We start from the raw sequence: 22,131 nt of genomic DNA, 5'->3' as shown, positions 1-22,131 counted from the left end.
GCAGCATTGTCGCGATATGATAAACCGCATTCGCGATAGGCCACAATCCGACCTTTATCAAAGCCGGAAATGTGACGGTACGTATTTCTCCTCCTTACACGAGGCATCACAACAACGTTTGACCAGGCAACACCCGGTCAACTGCTGTTTGTGTATGAGGAACCGGTTGGAAACTTTCCTCTTGTCAGCACGTTGTAGGTGTCGCCACCGGCGCCAACATTGTGTGAATGCTCTGAAAAGCTAATCCTTTGCATATCACAGCGTCATCGTCCTGTCGGTTAAATTAAGCGTCTGTAGCACGTCATGTTCGTGGTGTAGCAATTTTAATGGCCAGCAGTGTATAACATACGGGGAGGGAGACTCTGAACATCTTGTACAGGGGTTGCGTGTACAAGAACTTTCAAATGCCCACAGACATAAAAGTCCAGGGGGATTAGGTCGGGAGAGAGTGGACACTACGCAGTTGGTCCATCTACACGTATCCATCTGTCACCGAATATGTTATTTAGAAGCCGACGTACGTGAACACTAAAATGAGGAGGTGCTCCATGGTGCCTGAAGTTTCGCCGCACAGCTAAACACACATCTACTAACGGATCAGGAAGAATATTCTCTGCGAAATTATGATAACTCTGTCCGTTGAGGCACGGTGGAAGGAAGTGAGGCCATACTAAAATGTCACGAACATTTCAGGCAGAAACACTGACAGGAAATTTTTGTTAATGACTTGCTTTAATGGTTGCGTAAGTTTTGACGTCTGCCGTTACATGACGATTGCGAAAAGTTGTGTGTCTGATATGATCAATCAGTTGGAGAAATTTAGCTCTATCACGGAAAGAAATCGTTCCCAGTCCCATGTTCATGTAACACAACTTTTTCGTCTATGTATGACGAACGTATCCTGCAATTTGTGCTTACATTTTTGTTACACTTTGTATACGTAGTTGTGTACGGAACCCTCAGTGCGCTAGTTGTATTGGCACCTGGTCAGCTTTTCTATATCTGACCAGCTTTATGCAGTTAGCTGGTGGAGCGGGACAGTGGCATGACATACGAGGGTTGCCCAGAAAATAATGCACCGCACTTTTTTTCTTAGCCGAAAACAATACTTCGAATGCGAAACGTTGCGTACGTATTACTTGAAGTCCCCTGAGTGAGCGCTCCAAGTTTTCGTCACTTCCGACAGATAGCGTATCTGCTGGACAGTGTCAAAGTGGTGTCTATAAGTGATGTACGTTGCAAGCAGCGTGCCGTCATTGAATTTCTCGCTGCAGAGAAACAAACTGTTGTGTCACCGCCAGACACCACACTTGCTAGGTGGTAGCCTTTAAATCGGCCGCGGTCCGTTAGTATACGTCGGACCCGCGTGTCGCCACTATCAGTGATTGCAGACCGAGCGTCGCCACACGGCAGGTCTAGGCTAGAGAGACTCCCTAGCACTCGCCCCAGTTGTACAGCCGACTTTGCTAGCGATGGTTCACTGACTACATACGCTCTCATTTGCAGAGACGACAGTTTAGCATAGCCTTCAGCTACGTCATTTGCTACGACCTAGCAAGGCGCCATATTCAGTTACTATGAATGTATTCTGAACAGGTAATATTGTGAATCATGTACCGTCAAGAGGGACGTTCATCATTAATGGATTAAAGTTAAGTATCAAACTAATTACGTCCGCTTTCTGAATTCTCATTCCTTGTCATGTTCCAGACCTCACTTCAGTATAGTTCTTCCCTCCTGACGCCAGCCTGCGTGAGCTAAAACGCGTGCGTTTCGGCCTCCACTGGTAACACGGTGTTGGCTCTTCTGCCAACACAAAAGAAACTGTGGGGAATATTCACAAGCGCTTGTGCGAAGTGTGTGGAGCATCTGCTGTCGACAGAAGTACAGTTAGTCACTGGGCACTGAGGGTGAGGTCATCAGAAGGCGGTTCGGCGGAGCTGCACGATTTGCAGCGGTCGGGGAAACCATCCACGGCTGTCACGCCTGACAAGTTGCAGCGAGCTGATGACGTCATTCGCGAGGACAGACGCGTTACGACTCGGCAGTTGGCGCTGCATGTCAGTCAGCAAATGTGGATGCGGTTATCCGCACTCTTGCATGTTCAAAAGTGTGTGCAACATGGGTCCCGCGGAGTCTAATGATGGTTCACAAATAGCACAGAAAAAAAAACATTTGCCTTGATTTGTTGCAACGTTTTCAAGCTGAGGGGGAGGCCTGGATTCTGACAGGTCATGAAACCTAGATTCACCATTTTGAAGCTGAAACAAAACGACAGTCGATGAAATAGCGCCATTCTCACTCCCCACAGGAGAAAAAAATTCAAAGCAGCTGCTTCCGCCGGTAAGGTCACGATCATCGTGTTCTGGGACAGTGAAGGTGTGATTCTCATTGATGTGATGCCAGAGGCGGTACTACTAATTCAGAAGCATATGTCAACACATTAACAAAACTCGAGGCGCGCTTCCGGCCACTTCGGCGCCACAGCAACCCAAGTGCTGTTTTGCTGCAACACGATAACGCTCGGAATCACACAAGTCTGAGGACAGAACAGGGTTGGACAGAGTTACCCCATCCACCCTACAGCCCTGGCCGTGCCCCCTCCCACTTGTCTGGCCATTAGAGGATGCCATTCGCGGAAGACATATTGAGAACGATGAGGAGGTGATCCACTCAGTGAAGCACTCGCTGCGCCACCAAGACAAGGATTGGTACCGGCAGGGCACACACGGCCTTCTACATCTACATACAGGGTGTTACAAAAAGGTACGGCCAAACTTTCAGGAAACATTCCTCACACACAAATAAAGAAAAGATGTTATGTGGACATGTGTCCGGAAACGCTTAATTTCCATGTTAGAGCTCATTTTAGTTTCGTATGTACTGTACTTCCTCGATTCACCGCCAGTTGGCCCAATTGAAGGAAGGTAATGTTGACTTCGGTGCTTGTGTTGACATGCGACTCATTGCTCTATAGTACTAGCATCAAGCACATCAGTACGTAGCATCAACAGGTTAGTGTTCATCACGAACGTGGTTTTGCAGTCAGTGCAATGTTTACAAATGCGGAGTTGGCAGATGCCCATTTGATGTATGGATTAGCACGGGGCAATAGCCGTGGCGAGGTACGTTTGTATCGAGACAGATTACCAGAACGAAGGTGTCCCGACAGGAAGGCGTTCGAAGCAATTGATCGGCGTCTTAGGGAGCACGGAACATTCCAGCCTATGACTCGCGACTGGGGAAGACCTAGATCGACGAGGACACCTGCAATGGACGACGCAATTCTTCGTGCAGTTGACGATAACCCTAATGTCAGCGTCAGAGAAGTTGCTGCTGTACACGGTAGCGTTGACCACGTCACTGTATGGAGAGTGCTACGGGAGAACCAGTTGTTTCCGTACCATGTACAGTGTGCGCAGGCACTATCAGCAGCTGATTGGCCTCCACGGGTACACTTCTGCGAATGGTTCATCCAACAATGTGTGAATCTTCATTTCAGTTCAAATGTTCTGTTGCTGTGTGTTTACATTCCATGATTAATGTGATTTGAAGAGAAGTAATAAAATGAGCTCTAACATGGAAAGTAAGCGTTTCCGGACACATGTCCACATAACATATTTCCTATCTTTCTGTGTGAGGAATGTTTCCTGAAAGTTTGGCCGTACCTTTTTGTAACACCTTGTATATAATCCGCTGGTCACCAAGCGGTGTGTGGCGGAGGCAACAATTCGCGCCAAAGTCATATTTCGCCCCCTCTGTTCCACTCGCGGTCGCGCGAGGGAAAAACGACTGTCTGAACGCCTCAGTACGAGCTGTAATTTCCCTTATCTTTGTATGGTGATCATTGCGCGATTTGAAAGTTGGTAGTAATAATACAGGGTGCGTCAAAAATGTATACACACTTTGAAGCGTCATAGAATATTTATTTCCCGATCTACAATGTTAAATTTCTGGAAATGGAAAGCTTAAAGTCCAATTGGAAAAATAAATCTAATTTGCAATTGTGATTAATTTTCAAACTAGTGGTCTTCAGCATCAATACATTTCTGAGTACGAGTCACCACTGATTCCGTACATCATACTAAAGTGTCCAATGAGATTTCTACGCACACCGCCTGAATCTCATTCCAAAGTGTGTCCAGGTTACGTGGTTTACGTTTGTACACCTCATCTTTTACTGTGCCCCATAAGAAGAAATCCAGCGGCATGAGGTCTGGAGACCGTGCAGGAAACTCGATTGGTCCCCTGCGTCCTATCCACTGGCCTGGCACATTGTGATCCAGGTATGCTCGTACGTCCCTATGATGGTGCGGCGGGGCGCCATCTTGTTGGAAATAAAACTCATCATTACCATATAATGCACGAATGGCAGGGAATATGGAGTCAGCAAGCATTGTTAGGTACGTTTCTCCAGTAACAGTACCTTCAAAGCGGAAAGGCTCAATGAGTCCCCTTGCAGACAAACCACACCACACTTTTACACCAGGCAAATTCACAGCCTTTTCAATTGTAATGTGAGGATTATCTTCAGCCCAGTACACACAATTGTGCCTATTGACAGTTCCATTGAGTTTGAATTGGGCTTCATCCGACCAAATTATGCTACCCATAAATCCCGGTTCACGTCTCACCATCTCCTGAACCCATTCACAAAATTCTAACCTTCGATCTGGATCTTCGTCACTTAGCTGTTGCACCAGCTTGGAATGTACACACCAAACTTGCCTTTCTTCAGAATGCGTAGCACACTACTAGCACTTACATTACTCTCACGTGCCGCTTGCCTTGAACATTTTTGAGGCGAACACTCAAACAGTTCGAAGACCACAGTTGCGGAATCATCACTTGTAGCTGTACGAGGTCGCCCTGATCGACCTTTATGCACATCACATACTGTTCCACGGATTTCGAATTTGCCTCTTAGACGTGTAATTGTTAACCTTGAAGGTTGTTCTGTACCATACTCACTTCTCCACTGTCTTTGAACCACAGCTACATTATCAAACTTCCAGTACCACTTAATTATCTGCTTCCGCGCTTCAAAGCTCAAAAGCACGTCCGCCATGTTGCAGTTACTTCCTTGCCACTGCTGCCACCTGTTGAAGAAACATAACATTACTTTCTCACAGATATTTAACCTTGTAGAACGGGAAATAAATTGTCTATGACAGTTCAAAGTGTGTATACATTTTTTTTATGCACCCTGTATATGCACTACATCCTCGGCGAAGATCGGATTTCGGAATGTAGTGAGCAGCCCCTTCCGTTTAGCGCGCCGTCTACCTCCAAGTGTGTCACACTTCAAACTTTCTATGAGATTTGTAAGGCTCTCGCGATGGCTGGATGTACCAGTCACGAATCTTGCTCCTCTTCTTTGGACCTCTCAGTCTCTTGAATAAGACCCAGCTGGTAAGGGTCCCATACAGACGAACAATAAGACTGGACGAACTAACGTATTGTATTTCCTTTGTTGAAGGACTGCATCGCTTCAGGATGCTACCAATAAACCTCAATCTAGAGTTTGCCTTACCCGTTACTTATGTAATCTGATCATTCCATTTGAGATCATTTCGAATCGTCACACCCAGATACTTGACGGATGCTACCGCTTCCAAAGACTGGGCATTTATTTTGTACTCGTACATTAATGGGGATGTTCGCCTTATTATATGCAGTAGGTTACACTTACTAATATTGAGAGATAACTGCTAATCATTACACCACGCATTTATTTTCTGCAAATCCTCATTGATTTGTTCACAAGTTTCGTGTGATACTACTTTCCTGTAGACTACAGCATCATCGGCAAACAGTCTAATGCCGCTGTCAAAACCATCAACCAGATCGTTTATGTAAATCGTAAAAAGCAGTGGACCTATTACGCTGCCCTGGGGCACACCTGATGTTACGCTTGTTTCTGTTGAAGTCACCCCGTTCAGGACGACATACTGCTCCCTGTCTGTTAGAAAACTTTCTATGCAACCGCATATGTGATCGGATAGACCGTAATCGCGCACTTTTTGGAGCAAGCGACAGTGCGGAACTGAGCCGAACGCCTTTCGAAAGTCGAGGAATATGGCATCAACCTGGGAGCCGGTTTCTAGAGCCTGTTGTATATCATGCACAAAGAGGGCCAGCTGTGAGCTGTGTTTCGCATAACCGCTGTTTCCTAAAACCGTGCTGGTTTCTGCAGATGAGCTTCTCAGAGTCTAGAAAGGTCATTATGCCTGAACACAAAATGTGTTCCGGGATTCTTCAACAAATCGATGACAGTGAAATTGGCCGGTAATTATATGAGTCCGATTTTCTACCCTTTTTATAGATTGCTATGACCTGGGCCTTCTTCCAGTCCCGTGGAACTTTCCGCTCTTCCAATGATCTCTGATAGATGATGGATAAGAATGGTGCTATATTTGTAGCATAGTCAACATATACAGGGTGGTCCATTGATTGTGAACGGGCCAAATATCTCACGAAATAAGCATCAAACGAAAAAACTACAAAGAACGAAACTTGTCTGGCTTGAAGGGGGAAACCAGATGGCGCTATGGTTGGCTCGCTAGATGGCGCTGCCATAGATCAAACGGATATCAAATGGGTTTTTTTAAAATAGGAACCCCCATTTTTTATCACATATTCGTGTAGTACGTAAAGAAATATGAATATTTTAGTTGGACCACGTTTTTCGCTTTGTGATAGATAGCGCTGAAGTAGTCAGAAACATATGGCTCACAATTTTAGACGAACAGTTGGTAACAGGTAGGTTTTTTAAATTAAAATACAGAACGTAGGTACGTTCGAACATTTTATTTCGGTTGTTCCAATGTAATACATGTACCTTTGTGAACTTATCATTTCTGAGAACGCACGCTGTTACAGCGTGATAACCTGTAAATACCACATTAATGCAATAAATGCTCATAATTATGTCCGTCAATCTCAATGCATTTGGCAATACGTGTAACGACATTCCTCTCAACAGCGAGTAGTTCGCCATCCGTAATGTTGGCACATGCATTGACAATGCGCTGACGCATGTTCTCAGCCGCAGTCGGTGGATAACGATAGCAGATATCCTTCAACTTTCCACACAGAAAGAAAACCCGGGGCGTCAGATCTGGTGAACGTGCGGACCAATCCACCTGTCATGAAATACGCTATTTAATACCGCTTCAACCGCACGGGAGCTAAGTGCCGGACATGCATCATGTTGGAAGTTCATCGCCATTCTGTCATGCAGTGAAACATCTTGTAGTAACATGGGTACACCATTACGTAGGAAATCAGCATACATTGCACCATTTAGATTGCCATCGATAAATTTGGTGCCAATTATCCATCGTCCCATAATGCCGCACCATACATTAACCCGCCAAGGTCGCTGATGTTCCACTTGTCGCAGCCATCGTGGATTCTCCGTTGCCCAGTAGTGCATATTAAGCCGGTTTACGTTACCGCTGTTGGTGAATGACGCTTCGTCGCTAAATAGAACGCGTGCAAAAAAATTATCATCGTCCGTAATTTTTCTTGTGCCCAGTTGCGGAACTGTACACGACTTTCAGAGTGTTGGTGAATGACGCTTCGTCGCTAAATAGAACGCGTGCAAAAAAATTATCATCGTCCGTAATTTTTCTTGTGCCCAGTTGCGGAACTGTACACGACTTTCAGAGTGTTGGTGAATGACGCTTCGTCGCTAAATAGAACGCGTGCAAAAAAATTATCATCGTCCGTAATTTTTCTTGTGCCCAGTTGAGGAACTGTACACGACTTTCAGAGTGTTGGTGAATGACGCTTCGTCGCTAAATAGAACGCGTGCAAAAAAATTATCATCGTCCGTAATTTTTCTTGTGCCCAGTTGCGGAACTGTACACGACTTTCAGAGTGTTGGTGAATGACGCTTCGTCGCTAAATAGAACGCGTGCAAAAAAATTATCATCGTCCGTAATTTTTCTTGTGCCCAGTTGAGGAACTGTACACGACTTTCAGAGTGTTGGTGAATGACGCTTCGTCGCTAAATAGAACGCGTGCAAAAAAATTATCATCGTCCGTAATTTTTCTTGTGCCCAGTTGCGGAACTGTACACGACTTTCAGAGTGTTGGTGAATGACGCTTCGTCGCTAAATAGAACGCGTGCAAAAAAATTATCATCGTCCGTAATTTTTCTTGTGCCCAGTTGCGGAACTGTACACGACTTTCAGAGTGTTGGTGAATGACGCTTCGTCGCTAAATAGAACGCGTGCAAAAAAATTATCATCGTCCGTAATTTTTCTTGTGCCCAGTTGCGGAACTGTACACGACTTTCAGAGTGTTGGTGAATGACGCTTCGTCGCTAAATAGAACGCGTGCAAAAAAATTATCATCGTCCGTAATTTTTCTTGTGCCCAGTTGCGGAACTGTACACGACTTTCAGAGTGTTGGTGAATGACGCTTCGTCGCTAAATAGAACGCGTGCAAAAAAATTATCATCGTCCGTAATTTTTCTTGTGCCCAGTTGCGGAACTGTACACGACTTTCAGAGTGTTGGTGAATGACGCTTCGTCGCTAAATAGAACGCGTGCAAAAAAATTATCATCGTCCGTAATTTTTCTTGTGCCCAGTTGCGGAACTGTACACGACTTTCAGAGTGGTGGTGAATGACGCTTCGTCGCTAAATAGAACGCGTGCAAAAAAATTATCATCGTCCGTAATTTTTCTTGTGCCCAGTTGCGGAACTGTACACGACTTTCAGAGTGTTGGTGAATGACGCTTCGTCGCTAAATAGAACGCGTGCAAAAAAATTATCATCGTCCGTAATTTTTCTTGTGCCCAGTTGCGGAACTGTACACGACTTTCAGAGTGTTGGTGAATGACGCTTCGTCGCTAAATAGAACGCGTGCAAAAAAATTATCATCGTCCGTAATTTTTCTTGTGCCCAGTTGCGGAACTGTACACGACTTTCAGAGTGTTGGTGAATGACGCTTCGTCGCTAAATAGAACGCGTGCAAAAAAATTATCATCGTCCGTAATTTTTCTTGTGCCCAATTGCGGAACTGTACACGACTTTCAGAGTGTTGGTGAATGACGCTTCGTCGCTAAATAGAACGCGTGCAAAAAAATTATCATCGTCCGTAATTTTTCTTGTGCCCAGTTGCGGAACTGTACACGACTTTCAGAGTGTTGGTGAATGACGCTTCGTCGCTAAATAGAACGCGTGCAAAAAAATTATCATCGTCCGTAATTTTCTTGTGCCCAGTTGCGGAACTGTACACGACTTTCAGAGTGTTGGTGAATGACGCTTCGTCGCTAAATAGAACGCGTGCAAAAAAATTATCATCGTCCGTAATTTTTCTTGTGCCCAGTTGCGGAACTGTACACGACTTTCAGAGTGTTGGTGAATGACGCTTCGTCGCTAAATAGAACGCGTGCAAAAAAATTATCATCGTCCGTAATTTTTCTTGTGCCCAGTTGCGGAACTGTACACGACTTTCAGAGTGTTGGTGAATGACGCTTCGTCGCTAAATAGAACGCGTGCAAAAAAATTATCTTCGTCCGTAATTTTTCTTGTGCCCAGTTGCGGAACTGCACACGACTTTCAGAGTGTTGGTGAATGACGCTTCGTCGCTAAATAGAACGCGTGCAAAAAAGTTATCATCGTCCGTAATTTTTCTTGTGCCCAGTTGCGGAACTGTACACGACTTTCAGAGTGTTGGTGAATGACGCTTCGTCGCTAAATAGAACGCGTGCAAAAAAGTTATCATCGTCCGTAATTTTTCTTGTGCCCAGTTGCGGAACTGTACACGACTTTCAGAGTGTTGGTGAATGACGCTTCGTCGCTAAATAGAACGCGTGCAAAAAAATTATCATCGTCCGTAATTTTTCTTGTGCCCAGTTGCGGAACTGTACACGACTTTCAGAGTGTTGGTGAATGACGCTTCGTCGCTAAATAGAACGCGTGCAAAAAAATTATCATCGTCCGTAATTTTTCTTGTGCCCAGTTGCGGAACTGTACACGACTTTCAGAGTGTTGGTGAATGACGCTTCGTCGCTAAATAGAACGCGTGCAAAAAAATTATCATCGTCCGTAATTTTTCTTGTGCCCAGTTGCGGAACTGTACACGACTTTCAGAGTGTTGGTGAATGACGCTTCGTCGCTAAATAGAACGCGTGCAAAAAAATTATCATCGTCCGTAATTTTTCTTGTGCCCAGTTGCAGAACTGTACACGACTTTCAGAGTGTTGGTGAATGACGCTTCGTCGCTAAATAGAACGCGTGCAAAAAAATTATCATCGTCCGTAATTTTTCTTGTGCCCAGTTGCGGAACTGTACACGACTTTCAGAGTGTTGGTGAATGACGCTTCGTCGCTAAATAGAACGCGTGCAAAAAAATTATCATCGTCCGTAATTTTTTTGTGCCCAGTTGCGGAACTGTACACGACTTTCAGAGTGTTGGTGAATGACGCTTCGTCGCTAAATAGAACGCGTGCAAAAAAATTATCATCGTCCGTAATTTTTCTTGTGCCCAGTTGCGGAACTGTACACGACTTTCAGAGTGTTGGTGAATGACGCTTCGTCGCTAAATAGAACGCGTGCAAAAAAATTATCATCGTCCGTAATTTTTCTTGTGCCCAGTTGCGGAACTGTACACGACTTTCAGAGTGTTGGTGAATGTCGCTTCGTCGCTAAATAGAACGCGTGCAAAAAAATTATCATCGTCCGTAATTTTTCTTGTGCCCAGTTGCGGAACTGTACACGACTTTCAGAGTGTTGGTGAATGACGCTTCGTCGCTAAATAGAACGCGTGCAAAAAGTTATCATCGTCCGTAATTTTTCTTGTGCCCAGTTGCGGAACTGTACACGACTTTCAGAGTGTTGGTGAATGACGCTTCGTCGCTAAATAGAACGCGTGCAAAAAAATTATCATCGTCCGTAATTTTTCTTGTGCCCAGTTGCGGAACTGTACACGACTTTCAGAGTGTTGGTGAATGACGCTTCGTCGCTAAATAGAACGCGTGCAAAAAAATTATCATCGTCCGTAATTTTTCTTGTGCCCAGTTGCGGAACTGTACACGACTTTCAGAGTGTTGGTGAATGACGCTTCGTCGCTAAATAGAACGCGTGCAAAAAAATTATCATCGTCCGTAATTTTTCTTGTGCCCAGTTGCGGAACTGTACACGACTTTCAGAGTGTTGGTGAATGACGCTTCGTCGCTAAATAGAACGCGTGCAAAAAAATTATCATCGTCCGTAATTTTTCTTGTGCCCAGTTGCGGAACTGTACACGACTTTCAGAGTGTTGGTGAATGACGCTTCGTCGCTAAATAGAACGCGTGCAAAAAAATTATCATCGTCCGTAATTTTTCTTGTGCCCAGTTGCGGAACTGTACACGACTTTCAGAGTGTTGGTGAATGACGCTTCGTCGCTAAATAGAACGCGTGCAAAAAAATTATCATCGTCCGTAATTTTTCTTGTGCCCAGTTGCGGAACTGTACACGACTTTCAGAGTGTTGGTGAATGACGCTTCGTCGCTAAATAGAACGCGTGCAAAAAAATTATCATCGTCCGTAATTTTTCTTGTGCCCAGTTGCGGAACTGTACACGACTTTCAGAGTGTTGGTGAATGACGTCGCTAAATAGAACGCGTGCAAAAAAATTATCATCGTCCGTAATTTTTCTTGTGCCCAGTTGCGGAACTGTACACGACTTTCAGAGTGTTGGTGAATGACGCTTCGTCGCTAAATAGAACGCGTGCAAAAAAATTATCATCGTCCATAATTTTTCTTGTGCCCAGTTGCGGAACTGTACACGACTTTCAGAGTGTTGGTGAATGACGCTTCGTCGCTAAATAGAACGCGTGCAAAAAAATTATCGTCGTCCGTAATTTTTCTTGTGCCCAGTTGCGGAACTGTACACGACTTTCAGTGTTGGTGAATGACGCTTCGTCGCTAAATAGAACGCGTGCAAAAAAATTATCATCGTCCGTAATTTTTCTTGTGCCCAGTTGCGGAACTGTACACGACTTTCAGAGTGTTGGTGAATGACGCTTCGTCGCTAAATAGAACGCGTGCAAAAAAATTATCATCGTCCGTAATTTTTCTTGTGCCCAGTTGCGGAACTGTACACGACTTTCAGAGTGTTGGTGAATGACGCTTCGTCGCTAAATAGAACGCGTGCAAAAAAATTATCATCGTCCGTAATTTTTCTTGTGCCCAGTTGCGGAACTGTACACGACTTTCAGAGTGTTGGTGAATGACGCTTCGTCGCTAAATAGAACGCGTGCAAAAAAATTATCATCGTCCGTAATTTTTCTTGTGCCCAGTTGCGGAACTGTACACGACTTTCAGAGTGTTGGTGAATGACGCTTCGTCGCTAAATAGAACGCGTGCAAAAAAATTATCATCGTCCGTAATTTTCTTGTGCCCAGTTGCGGAACTGTACACGACTTTCAGAGTGTTGGTGAATGACGCTTCGTCGCTAAATAGAACGCGTGCAAAAAAATTATCATCGTTCGTAATTTTTCTTGTGCCCAGTTGCGGAACTGTACACGACTTTCAGAGTGTTGGTGAATGACGCTTCGTCGCTAAATAGAACGCGTGCAAAAAAATTATCATCGTCCGTAATTTTTCTTGTGCCCAGTTGCGGAACTGTACACGACTTTCAGAGTGTTGGTGAATGACGCTTCGTCGCTAAATAGAACGCGTGCAAAAAAATTATCTTCGTCCGTAATTTTTCTTGTGCCCAGTTGCGGAACTGCACACGACTTTCAGAGTGTTGGTGAATGACGCTTCGTCGCTAAATAGAACGCGTGCAAAAAAGTTATCATCGTCCGTAATTTTTCTTGTGCCCAGTTGCGGAACTGTACACGACTTTCAGAGTGTTGGTGAATGACGCTTCGTCGCTAAATAGAACGCGTGCAAAAAAGTTATCATCGTCCGTAATTTTTCTTGTGCCCAGTTGCGGAACTGTACACGACTTTCAGAGTGTTGGTGAATGACGCTTCGTCGCTAAATAGAACGCGTGCAAAAAAATTATCATCGTCCGTAATTTTTCTTGTGCCCAGTTGCGGAACTGTACACGACTTTCAGAGTGTTGGTGAATGACGCTTCGTCGCTAAATAGAACGCGTGCAAAAAAATTATCATCGTCCGTAATTTTTCTTGTGCCCAGTTGCGGAACTGTACACGACTTTCAGAGTGTTGGTGAATGACGCTTCGTCGCTAAATAGAACGCGTGCAAAAAAATTATCATCGTCCGTAATTTTTGTTGTGCCCAGTTGCGGAACTGTACACGACTTTCAGAGTGTTGGTGAATGACGCTTCGTCGCTAAATAGAACGCGTGCAAAAAGTTATCATCGTCCGTAATTTTTCTTGTGCCCAGTTGCGGAACTGTACACGACTTTCAGAGTGTTGGTGAATGACGCTTCGTCGCTAAATAGAACGCGTGCAAAAAAATTATCATCGTCCGTAATTTTTCTTGTGCCCAGTTGCGGAACTGTACACGACTTTCAGAGTGTTGGTGAATGACGCTTCGTCGCTAAATAGAACGCGTGCAAAAAAATTATCATCGTCCGTAATTTTTCTTGTGCCCAGTTGCGGAACTGTACACGACTTTCAGAGTGTTGGTGAATGACGCTTCGTCGCTAAATAGAACGCGTGCAAAAAAATTATCATCGTCCGTAATTTTTCTTGTGCCCAGTTGCGGAACTGTACACGACTTTCAGAGTGTTGGTGAATGACGCTTCGTCGCTAAATAGAACGCGTGCAAAAAAATTATCATCGTCCGTAATTTTTCTTGTGCCCAGTTGCAGAACTGTACACGACTTTCAGAGTGTTGGTGAATGACGCTTCGTCGCTAAATAGAACGCGTGCAAAAAAATTATCATCGTCCGTAATTTTTCTTGTGCCCAGTTGCGGAACTGTACACGACTTTCAGAGTGTTGGTGAATGACGCTTCATCGCTAAATAGAACGCGTGCAAAAAAATTATCATCGTCCGTAATTTTTTTGTGCCCAGTTGCGGAACTGTACACGACTTTCAGAGTGTTGGTGAATGACGCTTCGTCGCTAAATAGAACGCGTGCAAAAAAATTATCATCGTCCGTAATTTTTCTTGTGCCCAGTTGCGGAACTGTACACGACTTTCAGAGTGTTGGTGAATGACGCTTCGTCGCTAAATAGAACGCGTGCAAAAAAATTATCATCGTCCGTAATTTTTCTTGTGCCCAGTTGCGGAACTGTACACGACTTTCAGAGTGTTGGTGAATGACGCTTCGTCGCTAAATAGAACGCGTGCAAAAAAATTATCATCGTCCGTAATTTTTCTTGTGCCCAGTTGCGGAACTGTACACGACTTTCAGAGTGTTGGTGAATGACGCTTCGTCGCTAAATAGAACGCGTGCAAAAAGTTATCATCGTCCGTAATTTTTCTTGTGCCCAGTTGCGGAACTGTACACGACTTTCAGAGTGTTGGTGAATGACGCTTCGTCGCTAAATAGAACGCGTGCAAAAAAATTATCATCGTCCGTAATTTTTCTTGTGCCCAGTTGCGGAACTGTACACGACTTTCAGAGTGTTGGTGAATGACGCTTCGTCGCTAAATAGAACGCGTGCAAAAAAATTATCATCGTCCGTAATTTTTCTTGTGCCCAGTTGCGGAACTGTACACGACTTTCAGAGTGTTGGTGAATGACGCTTCATCGCTAAATAGAACGCGTGCAAAAAAATTATCATCGTCCGTAATTTTTCTTGTGCCCAGTTGCGGAACTGTACACGACTTTCAGAGTGTTGGTGAATGACGCTTCGTCGCTAAATAGAACGCGTGCAAAAAAATTATCATCGTCCGTAATTTTTCTTGTGCCCAGTTGCGGAACTGTACACGACTTTCAGAGTGTTGGTGAATGACGCTTCGTCGCTAAATAGAACGCGTGCAAAAAAATTATCATCGTCCGTAATTTTTCTTGTGCCCAGTTGCGGAACTGTACACGACTTTCAGAGTGTTGGTGAATGACGCTTCGTCGCTAAATAGAACGCGTGCAACAAAATTATCATCGTCCGTAATTTTTCTTGTGCCCAGTTGCGGAACTGTACACGACTTTCAGAGTGTTGGTGAATGACGCTTCGTCGCTAAATAGAACGCGTGCAAAAAAATTATCATCGTCCGTAATTTTTCTTGTGCCCAGTTGCGGAACTGTACACGACTTTCAGAGTTGTCGCCATGCAATTCCTGGTGGATACAAATATGGTACGGATGCAATGAATGTTGATGTAGCATTGTCAACACCGACGTTTTTCAGATTCCCGATTCTCGCGCAATTTGTCTGCTACTGATGTGCGTATTAGCCGCGACAGCAGCTAAAACACCTACTTGAGCATCATCATTTGTTACAGGTCTTGGTTGACGTTTCACATGTGGCTGAACAATTCCTGTTTCCTTAAATTACGTAACTATTCGGCGAACGGTTCGGACACTTGGATGATGTCGTCCAGGATACTTAGCAGCATACATAGCACACGCCCATCGGTCATTTTGATCACAATAGCCATACATCAACACAGTATAGACCTCTTCCGCAATTGTTAAATGGTCTATTTTAACACGGGTAATGTATCACGAAGCAAATACCGTCCGCACTAGCGGAATGTTACGTAATACCACGTACTTGTACGTTTGTGACTATTACAGCGCCATGTATCACAAAGCGAAAAAAGTGGTCCAACTAAAACATTCATATTTCTTTACGTTCTGTGGTGACGTGTGGGTTGTATTCTGTTATTCTGCGCAACAGATTAATCTGAGATGTACCCTTTACCCTGTGGCTTCTGCAAGATGCAATTTCCACCCTCACACTATTACGAATTTCAACCACGGTGCGCACTTGCGATTTTTTAGTTATTTGCATATCGTTGACATGAATTCATACAACATTGACTTTATCTTATCGAGTTTGGGTTCGAATGAATCGTCTTCATGTGTGGAATATGATTGTGAGGGCGGTATATGTAAGTAATGAAGGTCAGGAGACCACGACGTCTTACAACGTACTACACGAATATGTAATAAAAAATGGGAGTTCCTATTTAAGAAAACGCAGTTGATATCCGTTTGACCTACGGCAGCGGCATCTAGCGGGCCAACCATAGCGCCATCTGGTTTCACCATTCAAGCTAGACGAGTTTCGTTCTTTGTAGTTTTTTCGTTTGACGCTTATTTCGTGAGATATTTGGCCCGGTCACCGTCAATGGACCACCCTGTAGAACGGGATGGAGATTACGTGGAAATATAAGGTGTGTAGATAAAACACCAATCTTTCATGTGTGTAGTCCTTATCATGTTCAATAAAGAACTGTTGGAGAAAAAAATGCGGAGCATTAATTTGTGGGCAACAGTCGTAGTATAGTGATTGCAGAGAGCCGCGACTTGAGGAGGACGGTGCGGCAGTGTTCCAGGACGTGCACGTCATGATGTTCGCCGGCTTCGGCTTCCTGATGACCTTCCTGCGACGCTACGGCTACAGCTCGGTGGGCTTCAACTTCCTGCTGGCGGCGCTGCTGCTGCAGTGGTCCATCCTCTGCAAGGGCTTCTACGACAAGGACCCTCGCGACGGCAGCATACACATCGGCATCATCAAGTGAGCGCGTCTCCCCAAACAGCTTGCGCCTATTGACCCGACAATACTGCTCTTCGACCATAGATACTATTAGTTCAATTCTTCTATCTTGGCAGTTCGCGCATGCCCGCCCAGACGCGGGAGATTGCTGCGTTGCCAGTTGTACGTGCTAAGAGAAGCAGCGTCATAGTGTAGTTCGCAAACTTAAGTTTAGGGGGGAGCGCGCAGTTTATGAAGTAAAGCCACCATGGCCGCATTAACCCTTTCGCTCTACAGAGACGTGCTCCCCGCATTCCGCGATGTGCGCGATTTTGTCATCATTGCACTGCTCACCTGTCCAGACACATGGTGTTTCGACTGCTTTGACACACTTTATCATTCGATTTCACAAAACTATTTGGCCCAAAAATTTGATTTTTACACATCTTCTTGACTGATACCTTCCCCCATAAATGACTTAATTTTGTTGCGATGTTCAACGCAGTTATTGTGCAGCATTAGATGTAGTAAACCATTGCACGAAATTTTGAAGAGTTTGCAGAGGTAAAAGTCCATAGCGTATACTTTCCGTATGGTCGATTTTAGTTGCCACTAGAAATTTCAAAAAATTACATTCAAACGAATAAATTTCATGAAGTAAGACACTTCGATATTGTTTTTAAAATAAAGAAAATATTAAGCGCCGACCAAGCTTTGAACTCAGAACGTTTCTTTTTTTATTTTTATTTATTTTTTGTTGTAATCTCATTTTGTTCGTTTTCGTTCGTTGCATCTGCTCTGGGCGGATGTCGCAAGACACCCTTTTCAGTTCGTCATTGATCCATTAACTCAGTTTTTATTACAGAGGGCAGCTAGCCCTCCGACCGAACACGCTGAGATACCGTGCCGGCTACCTTTCGTTTAACAGCCATACACTTTAACCACTACGCTAAAGCAGCTCGTCATTCAACATATCTCCTGGAGGACTTTAAAACATCACGCAAAATACCGACCAACACTGTTGGTATGATTATGAATTACTCACGTTTCGTCGAAGTACAATAGGAAATAAACAATTACTGCTGCTCTTTATTGCGAAAAAGCGGTTAGTGAGAATGACACAAAGACCTTTCCTTGCTATCGCCTGAATTAGGAGGCTCATTGCTTGTTTGGTTTAATTAATTAATAGAATATGAATCAATTGGTATAAAGAATGCTTTTTCCAAACTTTCTATAAAAGAAAGTCTGCTATCAAGACATTGCTTTTGTTCAATTACTTTATTTATGACTGAACGTTTCTAAAACTGAAGACACTCGTCCATGCTATGCACTGCAGTCGAGCTGTGGCAATGTCGTTCTCTGTTCATTGGTTGACTGTGTTTTGTGACGTCAGATGCGCAGAACGCACCTAAACTCGGCCGCCGTCATAAATGACGCGCACTTCAGTAGACTGGCCTTGCTGTGCAGAAGCTGTAGGGCTGGTGTGGCTCCAACATAAACCACGTGACTGTTGGCAAAACGTGGCGGGATTTCAAATCAGCGGTCTGCCATTCTATGTTTGTATCGTATTTTACCCACATTTCTCAATCGACTGTCAAACGCTTCCAACGAAAATTACTTTTTTTATTTGCGAAAAATTATGTCAGAACTACATTTGACCTGGATTTGTTCACAGTACCATTTATAAAATCTAACAAATACATCGAACGCCCCTCGTGTGGGCAGCGGGACGAAATTAGTATAAACTATCAATTAAAGCAAAATGTCGTTAAAATTCTTTTAAACAGTAAGAGTGGGCTCGTGCCAAAACTTTAAACATTGGATTCGCCGCGTTTTGAGCTCTAGTCACTTATAAATTGTCGACTTTAGGAGCTAGGTCCATTTTAGAGTATCAATTTTAGGTGCACTTCAAAGGTTCAGTTCCTACTATTTTTACAAAAGTTTAAACTATCAGTTTAAAAAAATGATATTTTAGATGAAAGGTGAGACTTTGAAGTTTCACAAAATAATTTCGGAGCCTACATTTATTTAATAGTATTAGAAGGTAGAAAAAAAATTCTCTTCATGTGTCGACTATAGGTGCTCTTACCTTATTATAATCTCACTTGTATCTACAAAATGGCGCGTATGTGCAGATGGCTGAAAGTTTTTCCGTTTCAGGGCCTGTATCCAAAGCTGCCTTCGGTTTTCATCCTTAGGGAACGTATAAGTAGGAACGAGAAACTTACTTCTGTAACCGAATTATCACAGATACTTTCAAAAATGTAATATGAGTCTGACTTTACAGGCATCACTTTCAACATTTTAATTTACGTGGTACTCTATTTCAAGTGTAAGAAACATATAAAAGTTACTTCAGCAGATTTCAATAAACGCATCTGCACTATCATAGAAATACTTATACATGAAATGTAATGCCATTTCCCCCGACAAAACGCTGAGTGCAGCCATAAGCGCAACACGAAACAACCATGTTTTGCCAACACTCACGTGACTTTAGCCCAGAGATGTTGGAGCCACGAACATGACGTCAGGGCCAGTCTATTATATTTACGGTCGAAGATATTGCCGCGCGAGGTAGCAGCGTGGTCTCAGGCGCCTTGCCACGGTTCGCGCGGCTCCCGCCGTCGGAGGTTCGAGTCCTCCCTCGGGCATAAGAGTGTGTGTTGTTTTTAGCGTGAGTTAGATTAAGAAATGTGTAAGCCTAGGGACCGAGGACCTCAGCAGGTTGGTCCCATAGGAACTTACCACCACCACCTAATAATGTTCGTTGATTATCATTCACTTTTCTACAGTGTGACGTATTTGCTGCTATTAGAGCATTGTATAGTACAAACCGAACAATCCGCCATTTTGAATCCCACGTACAAGGCGCTCGTTAATATGCTCTTAAGGTCATCAAATGTACGTTTTTTGCGCAGATAGTATTACAGCGTAGTAAACGTATTGACTTGTTGTTGTTGTTGTGGTCTTCAGTCCTGAGACTGGTTTGATGCAGCTCTCCGTGCTACTCTATCGTGTGCAAGGTTCTTCATCTCCCAGTACCTACTGCAACCTACATCCTTCTGAATCTGCTTAGTGTATTCATCTCTTGGTCTCCCCCTACGATTTTTACCCTCCACGCTGCCCTCCAATACTAAATTGGTGATCCCTTGATGCCTCAGAACATGTCCTACCAACCGATCCCTTCTTCTGGTCAAGTTGTGCCACAAACTCCTCTTCTCCCCAATCCTACTCAGTACCTCCTCATTAGTTATGTGATCTACCCATCTAATCTTCAGCATTCTTCTGTAGCACCACACTTCGAAAGCTTCTATTCTCTTCTTGTCCAAACTATTTATCTTCCATGTTTCACTTCCATATATGGCTACACTGCATACAAATACTTTCAGAAAAGACTTCCTGACACTTAAATCTATACTCGATGTTAACAAATTTCTCTTCTTCAGAAACGCTTTCCTTGCGATTGCCGGTCTACATTTTATATCCTCTCTACTTCGACCATCATCAGTTATTTTGCTCCCCAAATAGCAAAACTCCTTTACTACTTTAAGTGTCTCATTTCCTAATCTAATTCCCTCAACATCACCCGACTTAATTCGACTACATTCCATTATCCTCGTTTTGCTTTTGTTGATGTTCATCTTATATCCTCCCTTCAAGACACCATCCATTCCGTTCAACTGCTCTTCCAAGTCCTTTGCTGTCTCTGACAGAATTACAATGTCATCGGCGAACCTCAAAGTTTTTATTTCTTCTCCATGGATTTTAATACCTACTCCGAATTTTTCTTTTGTTTCCTTTACTGCTTGCTCAATATACAGATTGAATAACATCGGGGAGAGGCTACAACCCTGTCTTACTCCCTTCCCAACCACTGCTTCCCTTTCATGTCCCTCGACTCTTATAACTGCCATCTGGTTTCTGTACAAATTGGAAATAGCCTTTCGCTCCCTGTATTTTACCCCTGCCACCTTTAGAATTTGAAAGATAGTATTCCAGTCAACATTGTCAAAAGCTTTCTCTAAGTCTACAAATGCTAGAAACGTAGGTTTGCCTTTTCTTAATCTTTCTTCTAAGATAAGTCGTAAGGTCAGTATTGCCTCACGTGTACCAGTATTTCTACGGAATCCAAACTGATCTTCCCCGAGGTCGGCTTCTACTAGCTTTTCCATTCGTCTGTAAAGAATTCGCGTTAGAATTTTGCAGCTGTGGCTTATTAAACTGATTGTTCGGTAATTCTCACATCTGTCAACACCTGCTTTCTTTGGGATTGGAATTATTATATTCTTCTTGAAGTCTGAAGGTATTTCGTCTGTTTCTTACATCTTGCTCACCAGATGGTAGAGTTTTGTCAGGACTGGCTCTCCCAAGGCCGTCAGTAGTTCCAACGGAATGTTGTCTACTCCGGGGGCCTTGTTTCGACTCAGGTCAATGTATTGACTTACATTGACTTTAAGAGGCAAGCAAATTAAACTAGGTGATTAGACGAGTATTTTGAGATATATACATTCAGTTACATTCTACGTAAGTCATACGTTGGTATATGAAGATAGCATCTGTTATACCATTGATGACCGTGCAGATTCTCTAGAATAAATGACGACAGGTGTTGTTGATATACCTCGATGGGGACAGCTGAAAATGTGTGCACCCGACCGGCACTTGAACCCGGGATCTCCTGCTTACATGGCACACGCTCTATCCATCTGAGGCACCGAGGACACAGATGAAGATACATTACATATGTAGATGGTTGACAGATAAGATTGTGGGTCTCACGGGAAGCGTGCAAGGGATAAGACCCGGTAGTCGCGCTATTTATCTGTGCCCTTGGTGCCTCAGTTGGATAGAGTGTATGACATGTAAGTAGGAGATCCCGGGTTCGAGTCCCGGTCGGGTCACACATTTTCAGCTGTCCCCATCGAGGTATATCAACGACACCTGTCGGCAGCTGAGATTTTCAATTAATTATCATTCCTACGTTCGTGTTCTAAATATTGACCAAGTATAGTGAAAATGCGTTACCACTGTCGTATTTTCTGGTTTATACACTGAAGCGCCAAAGAAATTGGTATAGGCGTCCGTATTCAAATATAGAGATACGTAACCAGGCAGAATATGCGCTGTGGTCGGCAACGCCTATATAAGACAACAAGTATTTTGTGCAGTTGTTAGATCGGTTACTGCTGCTGCAATGGCAAGTTATCAAGATTTAAGTGAGTTTGAACGTGCTGTTATAGTCGACACACGAAAGATAGGACCAAATATCTCCGAGGTAGCGATGAAATGGGGATTTTCCCGTACGACCATTTCACGAGTGTACCGTGAATATCAGGAATCCGGGAAAACATAAAATTTCCGACATTGCTGAGGCCGGAAAGATATCCTGAGGACGGAAACAACGACTGAAGAGAATCGTTCAACGTGACAGAAGTGCAACCCTTCAACGAATTGCTGCAGGTTTCAATGCTGGACCGTCAACAAGTGTAAACGTGCAAACCATTCAACGAAACATCATCGATATTAGCTTTCGGAGCCGAAAGCCCACTGGCGTACCCTTGAT

At 43.8% G+C, this 22,131-nt stretch overlaps 1 protein-coding gene across 2 annotated transcripts in view; it reads left to right on the top strand.

Annotated features, from left to right (window-relative positions):
• Positions 1-22,131, top strand: part of LOC126210243 (ammonium transporter Rh type B) — a 255,900-nt gene that overhangs the window by 85,244 nt on the left and 148,525 nt on the right. For both annotated transcript variants that reach the window (XM_049939432.1, XM_049939431.1), the window contains exon 3: positions 16,418-16,607. In XM_049939432.1, coding sequence (XP_049795389.1) covers positions 16,418-16,607 — 190 coding nt within the window. The remainder of the gene's footprint in view (positions 1-16,417; positions 16,608-22,131) is intronic.

Source organism: Schistocerca nitens, chromosome 10 (genome assembly GCF_023898315.1).
Source record: "Schistocerca nitens isolate TAMUIC-IGC-003100 chromosome 10, iqSchNite1.1, whole genome shotgun sequence".
Lineage (NCBI taxonomy): Eukaryota > Metazoa > Arthropoda > Insecta > Orthoptera > Acrididae > Schistocerca > Schistocerca nitens.
Note: the sequence above shows the minus strand (reverse complement) of the source record. Positions and strands in the feature narration are given on the sequence as shown.